This window comes from Python bivittatus, unplaced genomic scaffold, assembly GCF_059951505.1.
Source record: "Python bivittatus isolate LINGU-HERP-01145 unplaced genomic scaffold, Pbiv_v1 ctg000700_np1212, whole genome shotgun sequence".
Classification (NCBI taxonomy): domain Eukaryota; kingdom Metazoa; phylum Chordata; class Lepidosauria; order Squamata; family Pythonidae; genus Python; species Python bivittatus.
In genome coordinates, this window is record NW_028277098.1 from 96,023,776 (window position 1) to 96,041,217 (window position 17,442).

At 41.0% G+C, this 17,442-nt stretch overlaps 1 protein-coding gene across 1 annotated transcript in view; it reads right to left on the reverse strand.

Annotated features, from left to right (window-relative positions):
- Positions 1-17,442, reverse strand: part of LAMA5 (laminin subunit alpha 5) — a 188,098-nt gene that overhangs the window by 53,175 nt on the left and 117,481 nt on the right. Inside the window, exons 24-32 of the mRNA XM_088153275.1 lie at positions 17,092-17,234; positions 16,902-17,008; positions 15,154-15,307; positions 13,212-13,372; positions 12,447-12,555; positions 8,443-8,540; positions 6,101-6,302; positions 4,728-4,854; positions 2,982-3,121 (exon numbers count right to left, since the gene is read on the reverse strand). Coding sequence (XP_088009401.1) covers positions 2,982-3,121; positions 4,728-4,854; positions 6,101-6,302; positions 8,443-8,540; positions 12,447-12,555; positions 13,212-13,372; positions 15,154-15,307; positions 16,902-17,008; positions 17,092-17,234 — 1,241 coding nt within the window. The remainder of the gene's footprint in view (positions 1-2,981; positions 3,122-4,727; positions 4,855-6,100; positions 6,303-8,442; positions 8,541-12,446; positions 12,556-13,211; positions 13,373-15,153; positions 15,308-16,901; positions 17,009-17,091; positions 17,235-17,442) is intronic.

The window sequence follows — 17,442 nt, forward strand, 5'->3', positions numbered from 1 at the left end:
GTACTCTGCATATAGGTTAAATAAGCAGGGTGACAGTATACAGCCTTGTCGTACACCTTTCCCTATTTTGAACCAATCGGTTGTTCCATGATCGGTTCTAACTGTTGCTTCTTGGCCCACATACAGATTTCTCAGGAGACAGGTAAGGTGGTCTGGTACCCCCATCTCTTTAAGAACTTCCCACAGTTTATTGTGATCCACACAATCAAAGGCTTTTGCATAGTCAATGAAGCAGAAGTAGATATTTTTCTGGAACTCTCGTGCTTTCTCCATGATCCAGCGAATGTTGGCGATTTGATCTCTAGTTCCTCTGCCTCTTCGAAACCCAGCTTGTACATCCGGTAGTTCTCGGTTCATGTATTGCTGAAGCCTAGCTTGTAGGATTTTGAGCATAACCTTGCTAGCATGTGAAATGAGTGCAATTGTGCGATAGTTTGAGCATTCTTTGGCATTGCCCTTCTTTGGAATTGGAACGTAAACTGACCTTTTCCAATCCCGTGGCCACTGTTGCGTTTTCCAAACTTGCTGGCATATTGAGTGCAGCACTTTAACACCATCATCTTTTAGTATTTTAAATAACTCAGCTGGAATACTGTCATCTCCACTAGCTTTGTTGTTAGCAATGCTTCCTAAGGCCCACTTGACTTCACTCTCTAGGATGTCTGGCTCAAGGTCATTGATCACACCAGCGTGGACATCAGGGACATTAAGATCTTTCTTGTAGAGTTCTTCTGTGTATTCTTGCCACCTCTTCTTAATCTCTTCTGCTTCTGTTAGGTCCCTGCCTTTTTGTCCTTTATCATGCCCATCTTTGCACTAAACGTTCCTTTCATATCTCCAATTTTCTTGTAGAGATCTCTAGTCTTCTCCATTCTATTGTTTTCCTCGATTTCTTTGCATTGTTCATTTAAGAAGGCCTTCTTATCTCTCCTTGCTATTCTCTGGAAATCTGCATTCAGTTGCTTATATCTTTCCCTTTCACCCTTGCTTTTCGCATTCCTTCTTTCCACAGCTATTTGTAAAGCCTCATCAGACAGCCATTTTGCTTTCTTGCATTTCTTTTTCTTTGGGATGGTTTTAATTGCTGCCTCCTGTACAATGTTACGGACCTCCGTCCATAGTTCTTCAGGCACTCTGTCTACCAAATCTAATCCTCTAAATCTATTCATCACCTTCACTGTGTACTCACAAGGAATATGATCTAAGTCATACCTGAGTGGTCTAGTGCTTTTCCCTACATTCTTCAATTTAAGCCTAAATTTTGCAGTAAGAAGCTCATGATCTGAGCCACAGTCAGTTCCTGGTCTTGTTTTTGCTGTCTGTATAGAGCTTCTCCATCTTTGGCTGCAAAGTATATAATCAATCTGGTTTCGGTATTGACCATCTGGTGATGTCCATGTGTAGAGTCGTCTCTTGTGTTGTTGGAAAAGAGTGTTTGCTATGACTAGCTTGTTCTCTTGACAGAACTCTATTAGCCTTTGCCCTGCTTCATTTTGTACTCCAAGGCCAAACTTGCCTGTTATTCCGATTACTCCTTGACTTCCTACTTTAGCATTCCAATCCCCTATGATGAAAAGGACATCTTTTTTTGGTGCTAGTTCTAGAAGGTGTTGTAGGTCTTCATAGAAGCGGTCAACTTCAGCTTCTTCAGCATCAGTGGTTGGGGCATAGACTTGGATGACTGTGATATTGAATGGTTTGCCTTGGATATGCACTGAGATCATTCTGTCGTTTTTGAGGTTGTACCCCATTACTGCCTTTCCCACTCTCTTATTGACTATGAGTGCAACTCCATTTCTTCTAAGGGTTTCTTGCCCACAGTAGTAGATATAATGGTCACCCGAATTAAATTCACCCATTCCCGTCCATTTCAGTTCGCTGATTCCCAAGATGTCGATGTTCAATCTTGTCATCTCATGTTTGACCACATCCAGCTTGCCTTGGTTCATAGATCTTACATTCCAGGTACCTATACAATATTGTTCTTTACAGCATCGGACCTTCTTTTCGCTTCCAGATACATCCACAGCTGAACGTCCTTTCGGCTTTGGCCCAGCCGCTTCACTCTTTCTGGAGCTACTTGGAAATGCCCTCCGCTCTTCCCCAGTAGCATATTGGACACCTTCCGACCTGAGGGGCTCATCTTCCGGCATCATATCTTTTAGCCTTTTAACATTGTCCATGGGGTTTTCTTGGCAAGGATACTGGAGTGGGTTGCCATTTCCTTCTCCAGTGGACCACATTTTGTCAGAACTCTCTGTCATGACCTGTCCGTCTTGGGTGGCCCTGCACGGTATAGCTCATGGCTTCACTGAGTTACGCAAGCCCCTTCGCCACAACAAGGCAGTGATCCATGAAGGGGCATAACTGTTTACTTTATCCTTATTTTCTTGAGAAGCATGGACATCCAAAAGATGATGGAAAACAATATAAGAAAGAACTTTCTAAGGCCTTCTCCACACTCATCTGGAATCCAAAGTATTAGAACAATTTCTGCTCCATTTGTGAAAATGTCTGCCTTTCACCGTGCTACAGCACTGATCAATTTACTATTCACTGTCTGCTTAATTTTTAAGATAAACTGAACTTCTAGCAGGAAGGTGCAGAAGCTAGAAAAGCTGGTTCACAGAAAGCAGGCAGACTCAGGCATGGTGTATTTTCATACACCAGAAAAGGTACAGTAACATTTCCTGCAACAAAATGGGCCAAACTGTATTTTTATTTGATAGTGAGCAGCACTGCCTGGTGGCCATAAATTATATCGTGCTGCTGTTAGAGGGAGAACAAAACACATACAACTGAATGCTGGTCATGTCCTTAAGTGACTTGTGACCAGATGAGCAGAATTCAGTTTAAAAATCTTGCATTCTGCTTACAGACGTTATTGCTTAACTTGGAGCAAACACATTTTAAGTTTTTCTCATTAGTTGCTTCAGTGAACATTCAAAGATAGGACAAGGATTTTTAAGCTAGAAACATACCACCCAAAGATGCTGGTCCTCTGGCACACGGATTATTACACTCAGGTCATTATCAGTGATATCCAGAACAATTCGGTTCTCTGCAACCACCAGACTCCGGCAACCATATCCATGTGGGCAGAAAGTAGCATTAGCTTGTCCTGAAAAGTCAGAAAGTAATCCTGCTCTAATCAACTGAACTTGTTTTGCTTTTATATGTTAGACCAGTTTCTCAACCGTGGCAACTTTAAGACGTGTGGACATGAACTCCCAGAATTCCCCAGCCACCTTGCTGGGTGTAGGTGAAGTCCACACATCTTAAAGCTGCCGAGGTTGAGAAACACTGCGTTAGACTATATCTCCTTATAGTAGCCAACATTTCACTATAAGTCTTCTGCCCTGTAGGAAACTAAGCAGAAACTGGTAGAGCTGATATCATCTGCTTTGGACACTCTTGCTTTTATACATTAGACCAGTTTCTCAACCTTGGCAACTTTGAGTGTCTCTGAGTCAGTGTTGACTCCTGGTGACTGCCTGGAAAAGTCCCTGCAGTTTTCTTGGCAAGATTTCAGAAGTGATTTGCCATGGCCTTCATCCGAGGGCTGAGGGAGAGTGACTGGCCCAAGGTCACCCAGTTGACTTCATGCCTAAGGCGGGTCTTCCATTTTCTAGCCTGATGCCTTCTAACCACTACACCAAACTGGCTGTCCTAGGACACATACTACAATCTGTAAGAAGCTTTGTTGTTGTTCAGTCGTTAAGTCATGTCCGACTCTTCGTGACCCCATGAACCATATTGCGCCAGGCCTTCCTGTCCTTCACTGCCTCCCTGAGTTTGCTCAGTTTCATGGTCATTGCTTCAGTGATGCTACCTAACTATCTCATCCTCTGCCGTCCTCTTCTCCTTTTGCCTTCAATCTTTCCCAGCATCAGGGTCTTTTCCAAAGAGTCCTCTCTTCGCATTAGGTGACCAAAGTATCTGAGCTTGAGCTTCATTATCAAGTAAGCAGCTTAACACACAACAAATGCGAGTGTTCCAATAACATTCGCATCACTGTAGTTTCTGGTTAGTTAAGATGTAAACGGTACTTAGCCATATTAAGGCATTATACCTGACCACTGCACAGAAACATATATCAGATGTATGGGCCCACATATGCAGTGTCCTCATATGCATGCCATCTAATGTTGAGTGAGGTCTATAGGAGGCTTCTACTTGCAGTTGCTTGTAAATAAGTAGAGCACACAAGAATAATTGGTTTAACAGATGAAAGTAGAATAACAATAGCCATGTTCACTACTTGTCAGGCACAGGAAGACCTAACACAGGGGTCTACCTATGCCTGACAAGTTCCCACAAGAATCAAACCAGCTGTATAGTGCCTCCTAGTGGTCAGTAGTGAACCTAACCACTGTGATACAAAATGATTAACCTCCCTTTGGAGGAAAGGTCTTGAGGCTTCTTGTATGAGGCCCAGACAAATTAACCCCTGTAGTTCTCTAGCCTGAGAGTGCTAACAAATAAGAAAGGCAAGTGTACCATTCATAATATCAAAAGTAGAAACACTCAGGAGATGATGGACTTTCCTCAGGAAGTATTTAAACTGAGACAGTCTATTGGCTATGATATTGGCACCTGGTAGCAAACTAGATGATTTCCAACCATTCCCTTCTATAATTCTATGCATCTAGATTACAAGTATCTGGAATGTTTGAATCTAGTTTGAGTTACTCTTGAAAACAGAAAGACCCCACCCTGCAACTTACCCTGCCAAATCCGTCCTCCATTGATCAATACTTCAACAGGGAAAGTTGGGTGACTGGGCTGATAACAGTGCAGGATGAAGGCGTAGCGTCCTGGACTCTGAATATGGCCACTTAACACAACAGCTGTCTGCAAGAAAGCACAGGAGAAAATCCCTAGTCTATGGTTTTTGGGTCTCTACTTTCTATTTCAAGACACCCTTATGGTTCCAGAGTGGGCCATCTGTCTCAGCATTCATGTCAACATTGGACTTTCCAAGAAACTGATTAGGGATAAGAGTTGCTGCTAACTTATATTTAGTTTTACCCTACAGGTATCTCTAGGAAACAGAAAACACCTATGTCAGTTGCTGAGAACATGTGCTAACAGTTGTTGCTGTGCTCTGTCAGAAATGTTGCCATTTATTTTATTCTCACCTTCAACATCCCTACTTCTTTGCCTGGTCCATTGGAAAATATGTCTCAGAATCAGAAGGTTTGCAGTAGATGAGATCTATTGCTTATAAGCTCTTTCCCTATTTTCCCCAGCTTTGATAAACTGCCACTCATTTTAGTAGACCCTCCAGGACCAGAAATTCTGCTTCCCGGTTCAGCGAGAAAAAGAGATTCACACATCCTCGCTTGTTGCTAACTGCTTAAGAAGAAGAATAAACACTGTGAGACTGTGAGATCTTGGGGATGCTCTCTGCCTGTAAAAAAGGAAATTTCATGCTGATGATGTATGTCTTGAGGAGTCATTCAAAGCCTGACACTAACTCAGTGTTTCTCAACCTCCTCAACTTTAAGATGGATGGACTTCAACTCCCAGAATTCCTCAGCCAGCATGCTGGCTAAGGAATTCTGGGAGTTGAAGTCCATCCGTCTTAAAGTTGAGGAGGTTGAAAAACACTGCTCTAATTGAAGAGAAGGAGAAACAGACAGACACTGTCCACGCATTGTACATCATCAAGTTTCAGGAGAAAGAGACTTTTTATCCTCCATATATAAAACGTAGTTTGCTCTTCAGTTTCATTCTATTCAAATGAAAGATCTGCTCAACCATTTTCTACTAATGCTTTTTACAACATAGAGTAACTGGCCCCTGATTCCTATGGCTAGCCATTAATTGCACTGCTTTATACTGCACTTGCAAAACTTTTCTCTAAACACTTCTGTTTAAAGACATTTCTGTTTAAAGAAAACTTTTCTCTGAACGCTTCTGGCAATGGGAAAACACTAGAGAACCAACCTGAGTTACAACATGTTTATTCCCATAGAGACCTTCAAGAATGAAAAGTCGACTACAACAAAGGACTAAAAAACTAAAAATAAAATCAAGCTTGCAATTTACGTATCACCTCTCCACACCCCAGCGGCATGTCCCAAACCGTACCTACCTGGGGAGCCCTTAAGAAAATGAGTTCTGCAGAGGAGTCAATCAAAGTTGGAGGGTGAGGTGGAGAAGCTGGGGGACTGCCTTCTGGTGGGATACTAAAAGCATGAATTAGGGGGAAGTCTGGAGCAATGAGTAGTAACTGTCCTTCCTCCAGGACAACTGATTGCGAAATCTTCTGATATCTGGATGGGATACAGGAACTACTGTGGACAAAAAACAAATAATAGGCGTTCTACAGTCCAAAAAAAAAAAAATGCCAGCTATTCCATCAGAACATTGCAAGCAAAGGAACATTAAGGATGACTATAGTGCAAAGCAAAATATCAAGAGGTTGACTTTATTAAGGGCAGTTCCATTATGATTCCTTTGATCTTCTCTGGATCTCTTCTGTCTTCCCCTATTCCAAGTAATTCTTAACTGTAATCAATACCATCTGTACTCTGAGACCTTCTGGCTCTGAGATGCAAAACAAGGGAACAAGGGATTTGTGATTATTTCACATCCTCTCCTATGGCCAGAACAACTTGAATGTTCCGTTTTGTTCCAAGATTGAAACAAAACACATCTTTTCACTTCGTGAACACTCCAAGCAATACTGTTTTAAACTGCTTCAGGATGATTTGTGTTATGTATATAAATACTTTTCATAAATAAATTAAAATAAATGATCACAAACAGATTACAAATATCGGAAAGCGAAGGCTACCACAAGTCTCTATCAAAATAGGGGGCTTAAACAGAGGCTGGAGGACCATCTGTCAGATGGTGTCGTAGTGCATTCCTGCACAGTCCTTTCCATTTACATTCTCCAGTTCAAAGATTAGAATTGCACCCACCAGATGATGAGACTTGAGAGCTGAATGTTGCAAGTCCCCCATGAATAGATGTCCTCTACCCCCTGCGTAAGAGTATCAGCTCTCTAAGTGCAGAGTACATTTGTCAAAATCATGAAGGTACTGTAGCTCTCTCAATGGCTGTAAGCAGTATGTTGCCCCATGACCTTCCCAAAGACACCTAGCTAATCACAGTGGGGAATCAGAAGCAATTTTTGGCTAATCTTGCAGTGCTATTACCTTCATATGAAAATGGGCTATTTCTAATACAAGGATCAGGGCTAAGAGCAGGATCCTAGGAGGTTCCTATCCCTCCTCATAAGTACCCTTCTTCCTTTAGAAGCATACCAGTCAACTTCTTGATATTCTAAAAGACTTAATCCTCCTTCTTTATTAACTGGGGAAAATAGATTCATATATTCAAGGGGAAAGTCCTGTTCTCAGAACAAAGCATTTCGTTGATCACATTCTCTGTGTGTAAACATGTGTGCCTGTTTATGGGATTTCAGAACCCGTTGTATGGCACTCTTGACATGGACACACTCTAATTTGCCAGTTATTACACCTATGCTCAAGCACACTTTGTATCATCTTGCAGGATTTTATCCTCAAATGGTGAAACATCAGACAACTTCATGCTGCTGTTCCTCATCGTTACAGATCCTTCTTATTTTCATCCCTGAGCTTCTTTGCCCCATAAATCTATATCTATATCTTATAAGCTTGTCTTTCATTTATGTAGTTCCACAAAGTGCTGTCTATGATGCTATAATTAATAAATCGATCATTATACAGTTCTTATCAAAATAAAATAGCAGTCTAGAGCATCAAATAGGAAACACAAATGACATGCTGGACTTCACAATGGGACAGGTTGATTTTAAATATACAGGTAGCCCTTGCTTAAGGACCACAATAGGAACCGGAAAATTGGTTGTTAAGTGGGGCAGTCATTAGGCAAGTCACATGACCAGACCCAATTTTGCAACCATTTTTACAACGGTCATTAAGTGAATCACCATGATCATTAAGCAAATCTCGTGGTTGTTAAGTGAATCCCAGCATCCCCAATTTACTTTTTTGCCAGAATTCACTTAACGATCACATGATTCACTTAATGACTACTTGATTCGCTTAATATCATCGTAAAAAGGGTCACGAATCATGATCATGTGACTCTGGGGGATGACAATTTGCAATGGTTATAAGTGTGAGTACAGGTTGTAAAGCACTTTTTCTGAGGTTGTCATAACTTTGAACCATTGTTAAGTGGATGGTCGTTAAGTAAGGACTACCTGTACTTGAAAATCTTAATGTCTTTTATGTGGCTTTTCTACAATTTAGTACATATAGTCCCAACTAGTTCTACTATTTTGTAAACAAGCTGTTCACTGCTTATCTTTCTTGTCTTTTTAATTCTCTGCTAGCCATTCAGAGTTGCAATCTGAGAGTTGGGTGACCATAAAAACTGCATGAAAATAAACAAACAAATACAATACATGTGATGTACCTGTTCAGTGAAAATGTTCCATGAACACTGATGCAATGAACCTTTGGCTCCAAAAACTCCACAGTGAATTGTTCGTATGGGATCAAGTACGCTTTGTACTAAAGACAGGGAGGAAGGAAAAAGGATGGAAAGGAGAAGATGATTTATGCTTTCCTTTCCAGTACAAAAATCAAAGAGCTGATCTAGACATGATGCTGAATACATATTTGGAAAAAAAAATGCGTAACATTGCTACATTTATTCAAAGGAAAAAGGGCACCTATTGGCAAAGCAGAGTGTGCCGTAAACAGAAATATCTCTTTCTTTGACCTGCAACAGACCCTCGGGAAAGATGGTGGGGGAGAAGGATCCCAACAAAGAAGCTGATTAGTCATTCTCTGACTGCCATGGCAACATGTTCTCTAAGCTGTATATATCCCCCAGACTTTTTTTTTTTTGGAGGGGGGGATAAGAAACCTTCCAAGAAAAAAAAAAGCCAGTGACCTCTTTTTAATTTTGTTCACTGTATGAAGATCAAGTGAAGCAGAGAACAAGTAGCTGCATCTGTTGGTTTGCTCGTTTTCACCACACACAGAAGCACAGAGCCAGTTGCAAAAGGAGAAGAAGAAAAGCAGCCACCTGATTCATTCACTTAAAATGCTGTCTGTTGCGCCACTTAGAAAGTTAATGCTTTCTGTTGCCCAGCAAAACATCTAAAGCAAGAACCCACAAAGTGAGTGAATGTAACAGGGGCCGCCTCTCCTTCCCATTATTTGCCAAACTGCAATCTCTGCAATTCTACGAGAGAGACTTCACAGTTCCTATGAGCAGACTACACGTTGTTGCCTAATATCCATCCATAGTGAACCTCATACTGACTCTTAATTACATCCATCAATGGCTCCCATATAATCCAGATGTATTGCTTTAGATAATGATCAGCAATTCATTCTAATAAATAAGTCATCGGCAGGGAGCTTTTGTCTTTACAGGTAGTCCTTGTTTAGCGGCCAGATTGGGACTAGCAACTCAGTCGCTAAGTGAAACTGTGACTGTGCTTACAATCTTCCTTCAGCTTTCCTTTGCTTTACAGACTTGCAAAAGTCATAAATGTGAGGACTGGCTGCAAAGTTACTTCTTCATCACCATTACAACAGTCACTAAATGAGGATTTGTTGTTGTTGTTGTTCAGTCCTTAAGTCGCGTCCGACTCTTCGTGACCCCATGAACCATATTGTGCCAGGCCTTCCTGTCCTTCACTGCCTCCTTGAGTTTGCTCAGTTTCATGCTCATTGCTTCAGTGATGCTATCTAACCATCTCATCCTCTGCCGTCCTCTTCTCCTTTTGCCTTCAATCTTTCCCAGCATCAGGGTCTTTTCCAAAGACTCCTCTCTTCACATTAGGTGACCAAAGTATCTGAGCTTGAGCTTCATTATCAGTCCTTCCAATGAACAATCAGGGTTGATTTCCTTTAAGATTGACTGGTTTGACCTCCTAGCAGTCCAGGGGACTCTTAAGAGTCTTCTCCAGCACCACAGTTCAAAGGCATCAATTCTTCGGCGCTCAGCCTTCTTTATGGTCCAGCTCTCAAAGCCATACATTACTACTGGAAACACCATAGCTTTGACTATGCGGATCTTTGTTGGCAAGGTGACGTCTCTGCTTTTTAATATGCTATCTAGGTTTGCCATAGCTTTCCTCCCAAGGAGCAAGCGTCTTTTAATTTCATGGCTGCAATCTCCATCTGCGGTGATCTTGGAGCCCAAATAAATGAAGTCTGTTACTGCTTCCATTTCTACTCCTTCTATTTGCCAGGAATTGATGGGGTCCAGATGCCATGATCTTAGTTTTTTTAATGTTGAGTTTCAAGCCAGCTTTCACACTCTCCTCTTTCACCCTCATCAAGAGGCTCTTTAATTCTTCTTCACTTTCTGCCATTAGGGTGGTATCGTCTGCATATCTTAGGTTATTGATGATTCTCCCTGCAATCGTAATTCCGGCTTGTGATTCTTCCAGCCTGGCATTTCTCATGATGTACTCTGCATATAGGTTAAATAAGCAGGGTGACAGTATACAGCCTTGTCGTACTCCTTTCCTTATTTTGAACCAATCGGTTGTTCCGTGACTGGTTCTAACTGTTGCTTCTTGGCCCGCATACAGATTTCTCAGGAGACAGGTAAGATGGTCTGGTACCCCCATCTCTTTAAGAATTTGCCACAGTTTGTTGTGATCCACACAATCAAAGGCTTTTGCATAGTCAATGAAGCAGATATTTTTCTGGAACTCTCGTGCTTTCTCCATGATCCAGCGAATGTTGGCAATTTGATCTCTAGTTCCTCTGCCTCTTCGAAACCCAGTTTGTACATCCGGTAGTTCTCGGTTCATGTATTGCTGAAGCCTAGCTTGTAGGATTTTGAGCATAACCTTGCTAGCATGTGAAATGAGTGCAATTGTGTGATAGTTTGAGCATTCTTTGGCATTGCCCTTCTTTGGAATTGGAACGTAAACTGACCTTTTCCAATCCCGTGGCCACTGTTGTGTTTTCCAAACTTGCTGGCATATTGAGTGCAGCACTTTAACACCATCATCTTTTAGTATTTTAAATAACTCAGCTGGAATACTGTCATCTCCACTAGCTTTGTTGTTAGCAATGCTTCCTAAGGCCCACTTGACTTCACTCTCTAGGATGTCTGGCTCAAGGTCAGTGACCACACCAGCGTGGACATCAGGGACATTAAGATCTTTCTTGTATAGTTCTTCTGTGTATTCTTGCCACCTCTTCTTAATCTCTTCTGCTTCTGTTAGGTCCCTGCCTTTTTTGTCCTTTATCATGCCCATCTTTGCACTAAACGTTCCTTTGACACCTCCAATTTTCTTGAAGAGGTCTCTAGTCTTCCCCATTCTATTGTTTTCCTCAATTTCTTTGCATTGTTCATTTAAGAAGGCCTTCTTATCTCTCCTTGCTATTCTCTGGAAATCTGCATTCAGTTGCTTATATCTTTCCCTTTCACCCTTGCTTTTCACATTCCTTCTTTCCACAGCTATTTGTAATGCCTCATCAGACAGTAATAAATAAGGATTACCTGTAATAAAACCAACATTTAGATGGTATATTAGCCTCTGACCTGTAGGAAGTACTACACAATCAGTTTCATTCTCACTGGGACTCTTCAGGGATACATGTCCTATGTTCAACTGTTAATGGGATTTGAACCCACAGGACATGTGCTTGTTGACTACACAGAGGATTTACTGGCTATCAGTAGCTTGCAAGAAAGGGTGCTCTCTGTACTTAAGAATGTTTTGGGTCCAGGTCAAGATAGTTCTAAAGCTAAATGCACTGTATAGTCAACGAGCACAAGGCCTATGGGTTCAAATCCCATTAAAGGGTTAAACATAGAATATCTAGCATGGAGGATACCTACACCTGAAGAGTCCCAATAAGGACAAAAACAGTCATGTAGTGCCTCCTACTAGTCAGTAGTTAATATAACATTTAAGCTGTATAAGCCCCATCCCCCCTTAAGGGAAGGTAGTTTGGAGGCCTCTAGCATGAGATCCAGACCAACAAAAATCACAAAAAGTGCCTAGTTTTGAGAGTATATGTAAAAAAGGAAGGCATACTTGCATAGCTTCTATAAAATCTAACGTTTATTTCACTGAAAGTAATTCAAGTAATTCTTATGCAAACTGTAACAGGAGACTAAAAAGGACCAAACTGAAGTGCAGGATAGCAGCTTGTCCTGGTTAGGATGACAATAGGAGGCGACACAGGGACAATGGGCAGATCTTTGGAATTTGCCAATTTCTCCTCCCGCAAAATGCTCTTCCGATAAGCTGATTTTCAAGAGCAAAAAACTGGACCTAAATCTTGCCTCTTCTGGGCTTAGACTCAGGTTGAATTTCCAACTCCTCCCTGCTCACCCCTCCCATGCAGGTAACAGTTTAACCTTTCCAACTTAAGATGCTCAAGTGTGCATCCAATGGTTTTCCTTGCTGGAAATGTTCTCCTTCAAAGACTTACCAGGAAGAAACGGGCCTGATCTGCAGTGAGCTGAACCGTAGCCTCTGTGACAAGTTCAAACACTGCCAAGCGATTTAGAGAATCTAAAACTATCCCACGGCAAAGGAAACTGTAAGACAAAAACAGAGGTCAAACTCAAGGGTGGCATTTTCCTGCCAAATATGTCTTTCCGCTGTTGATGGTTTTAATATAGAGTTCTTATAAGCTTTGAATTAGTTGAGTGATGGCAAGGAGATGCTTCTGAAGGATATCCCAGGGCCTCATTTCCTATTGTTAAGGTCACAATCTGTATACAGATTTGCAAAAAAAGCAGTTCCCAGACAGTGTAATTCATCCATCATTTATATAAATACTGTCTAGTTGTTTAAATAGTTCATCACAGTTCAGGATGCATGTGCTATTTTCATCTCAGCCATGTCTTGTTCTGAGGATGTGGACTTTTGGCCTAATTGCTGGCCCTGATATTTACAAGGCCAGGAATCTAAACAGCACATAACTTCCACCCAATAAATGCTGATGCAGACCATTCGACCTTCAAAACATGGACTGTTTGACAAGCTATAAATCATAACTACCCATAGCCTCTGAAAATGCTACCCGAGGCCGGGTTGGACAATTTTTGGACAAGTCAAAATGGAAGAAGCTTGAATGATTTTTCTCAGTTTAGGAAGGCTTATTGAAAATCTGGAGCAAAACAGTAAAAGGAAAGAGAAGAAAAGATGATCACGTCTACAACTTCCCATCTCTCATCATCTGGGAACATACCTGTATTTGCAGGTGTATGCTGTGAGAGTGCCCAGCTGAGTGGCAAGCTGTGGTGTCCTCACAGATACGTCAATTGTCTGTGGAGTACCTTCATTGGCATATTCCATCAGAAGCACATATCTCCCTGACTGGGGTACAGAAATTAACAGTTGTACTTCCACCTGTTGAAAAGAAAAAGCCGAATTAAGCAAAAGATGGGTGTGCTTTCCAATAGATTCTTCATAAACCTTATAAGCCATTTTTTGGCATAAGATTTTTCTTCAAGAAAACATTTTCAGGAAAATCCCTGTAAAAGACATATGGGAGACCCAGAACTGATGTATAGTATGTTTATCTTCTACTGAAAACATAAGAGAAGAAGCAGGATGAAAATGAAATGTTTGAATCTTGCTCAACAATAAATTTTTCACATTTCAACTCCAGCATTGACTTTCTGGGTGAATTTCTCAATGGAATTGCCTCTAAGACAATCTTGGAAATACCAAGGTCAGAGTGCAATAAAGCTTTATTTTAACAGATCATTTGGGGAAAGGGGTGTAAATACTGCTCCCAAATCTCTTTAAATGTAAACATACATTATCACAGCAACTTGCATCATTTCTATCATGACACAAGTTACACCATTTGCATAACATGGTATAAATGACATGATTTGCATAATGGGATCCACAGACAGAACTTACATCATTTGTATATTGAAAATTATTATGCAAATGATCTACATTGGCATAGACATCATACAATTAATATAAATTTAACTGCCACATCTGGATGTCCAAACAAAAATAAGGTCAACTGCATTCAAACGCCACTAAATGCGAGTCCATTAAATCATGTTTTCATTGTTACAGTGAAATCCTATGTCTATTTATTTTAATAGCATTCATCCTAGGAAGTGTGTAAGACAGTATTTCTCAATCTTGGCAACTTTAAGATATGTGGACTTCAACTCCCAGAATTCCCCAGCCAGCATGGGAATTCTGGGAGCTGAAGTCCACATATCTTAAATTCGCCAAGGTTGAGAAACACTGGTGTAAGGGATGGAAACCCATTTTTCCATATCCCAAGCCTCAGCCTTCAAGCCAGGAAACTGAGAATTTGGGCTAATATATTTAATAATATTTTGCCAAATTCACAGGTGTTTAAGCTGGGCCTGAAAGAAAGGTCCAAGTTGCCTTTCCTTGCTGAGAAGGATTGATGAGAAGCCCAGCTGGATCAGAGCAAACAGGGTCCCTTTAGACCAGTTTTACCAGTTTTTCATTTCCCACAATGATCAACCAGCTGCTTTCAGGAAGCTAACAAAAGCAGGCCTGCAGACCACAGGCGTTTCCTTCTGATGATTCCAGCAACTGATTATTCACAGGTATATTGCATGCAAGTATGGAACTTGCATAAACCTATCAGAACTAACAAACACCAATAGCTTTGTCCAATTAAAGACATTTTTCCAAAGGGCATTGGTATACTTACGAAGTATATGTGTGTGTGTCTGTGTGTGTGTCTGTGTGAGTGAGAGAGAGAGAGAGAGTTCAAGAAAATGGTAAGGCAACCTTAGGCCATCTTGACCCCCCTTCAATGGTAGCACACCCAGAACACAGAACTTGAAAGGATGTTTCCCTACCTGGGAACAATGCTGTATTATAAAGATAAGCATTGGGGAGAGGCACAATTTTTTACACCAAGAGCTCTTCAGTACCAACTTTCAAAGGGCTTCTGGGAACCATGTCCCATCTAACGTGGATGCAGCCAGGACAAAGCTAAAACTAATTTAGTTTAAAGATACTGAGTACGAATGCTTTTCATTCATTTAATCACGTTGGCCTTCTAATGCATTAAAAATGTCAATGGGAGGGCTACTTTTGATTCCAAAGCCTCAGGAATTTTATTCTTTATTGGAGCTAGAAGCTTTAACTCAAGATTTGACATGAATGGAAGTACTTACATGAGCACCATTGCACATCACCAATTTGGGGTACGTAGGAAAGATCTGCTGTATAGGACACGGTCTTGGTAAGTTGTTGTCCAACTTGCACAAAGCATCTTCCCCTGACCCAAAGGGGAACTGCTCCACAGGCACATACTTATATATATAGCAACTAGAAAGAACGGAAAAGAACTTTTTTCTCCTACTGTCCAATTACCAGTTAAATGAGGAAAAAAAGAAAAGTCAGTACGGGCAGAATTATCTTCAATTATCAGCATTTTATTTAGTTTGCTCATACCTATATGCATGCAACCCTTCTTCAAGGGTTCACAGGTTCCCACTTTCAAGACAGTTTCTTTATTTTGAGAAGCAGCAGATATCCCCCTTCATCTTGAGATAAAATATGTATTTTTTTCAGCCAGTTTTTTGACACTGAGAACGACACTGCTCTGGGGGAATCATCTGATGGAGAACGCATGTCAGCAGTGGGCAGGCCAAAATCAACAGCGGATATGGCCAGAGGATTATACAGGCAGAGCCCTGTCTTTGTTTCTCATTTTTTCCTCTATCCCTTTTTCTGTCTTTTCTCTCTGACACCACTGTTATCTCTCTCACTCTTCCTAGCACCCCTTCTCTCTCCCGGTATGGCAAGACATCACGGCATTTAGAGAAATGAAGCAATCAGATAGCATGAAAATGGGTCAAGGGGCTGACATTTCCCATCACTGATCAAGAAAAAAGGGGAACATTTCACATGCCCTTTCAAGTCTGTCTTTAGAATGCCAGAAGCAAAAAATAAGGGATGGGAGAGATACAATAGGATTCACATTGGTTTTTCCTGTTCCCTAAACTTACAGGGCTATTTGGAAAAAAAACACGAGTATTTTATAGGCCCAAAGTAAGAAGCAATATTCATCCAATATTAACACTGCACTTCTAAACAGAGTTAACTTCCTGTAGCCCATGTGCTCACAGGATTTAAAAAGTCTGTGTGTAGGACTTCAGTCCTTATGAGTACTATTTCAATCCTGGCCAAATTCCTACCCAAATAAAATCTGGAGAAATATTTTGAAGAGAAAATTGCCTAAAATAGACTTCGCAGCACTTAGCTGACCTTGGCTTATCTCAAAAAGCTCATCTGTCAGACCTGATTTTACTTCAATTTTACTTTTTCAATTGTTATTATTTTACTTGGACCTCTGAGAAATCCCACAGCTTCAGGCTTGACTGAGAAACTGAAAAAACACCCGAAGAAGACAATGGCAAACCAGTTCCACATGGTTACCAAGAACACTACATTGGAATGTCCATGAAAATACTAGCTGAATTTGATTTGAAGGGGATTTTCCCTTTCCTTTCATCTTTGTTATTATATTCTTCCTAACAAGTGTCTACTTGCCAATCATAAACCTGAACCTCTGTTCTAAACTGGCTGCTTTGATTATTTTTTAATGTGATTTTTGGACTGGTCATTGACCATTACAAAGAAAAGAAGGTATAATTACTACGGGAGACAGCAATCAGCTTTCACTACTCACTTTCTGGCATTCCCAACAAGACTGGCTACACGTGCATTACCTTCCAGTTGCATAGGCTGTGTAGGTGTAGTACCTAGAGACTCCTGTGATGTTCTTTTTTTTAAATAAAGCAAGCAATGGATGGCTCAGCTAACCCAACAGAAAACTGCCCATGTCCTCACATCCCAAGTGAACTCTAGGTCAAATGCAGTACAGAAGTATGATAAAAAATGAAAATGGAAGGCTTACTTTTGACCCACATGTTCAGGAGCTGGGCTATAAGTACAAGGATCTGATACTTTGAGTTGTAATATAGGAGCCTCATAATATGAGCTGGGTAGCAGGACTAGATAATCCTAGAAGGAAGAATGGAAATATGAGACCCAGGTTCCTTTTGCCTCCATCCTGACCATGGGGGGAAAAGGAGGACCAGTCTTACCAGCAGGACGCCTTCAGCTTCAATGATCAGAGACCAAACATGAGGACTCAGCACAAATGGTTCTCCAAAGCTGTGATGAGGAACAGTGACAAACGTTGGCTCTTTTGTTGGCCCAAACACAATCTGCTTAGTCTGTTCAGTACCTGCAGTTGGGAAAAGATATATATATTTGACTTTCACTTGGATATGAAAGTGTGCATGATCTTTGCCTTGGGCTGAAAATGGAGGGCCAGCACCAATTGTACTCTATGTGGTGGTTATCAGCTATACCATATTCCATATGCATGGTGGTCTGTGCATTAATCCTGCATTTACCTTCAGGATTCCATCAATATATTGTAGTGTCAACTT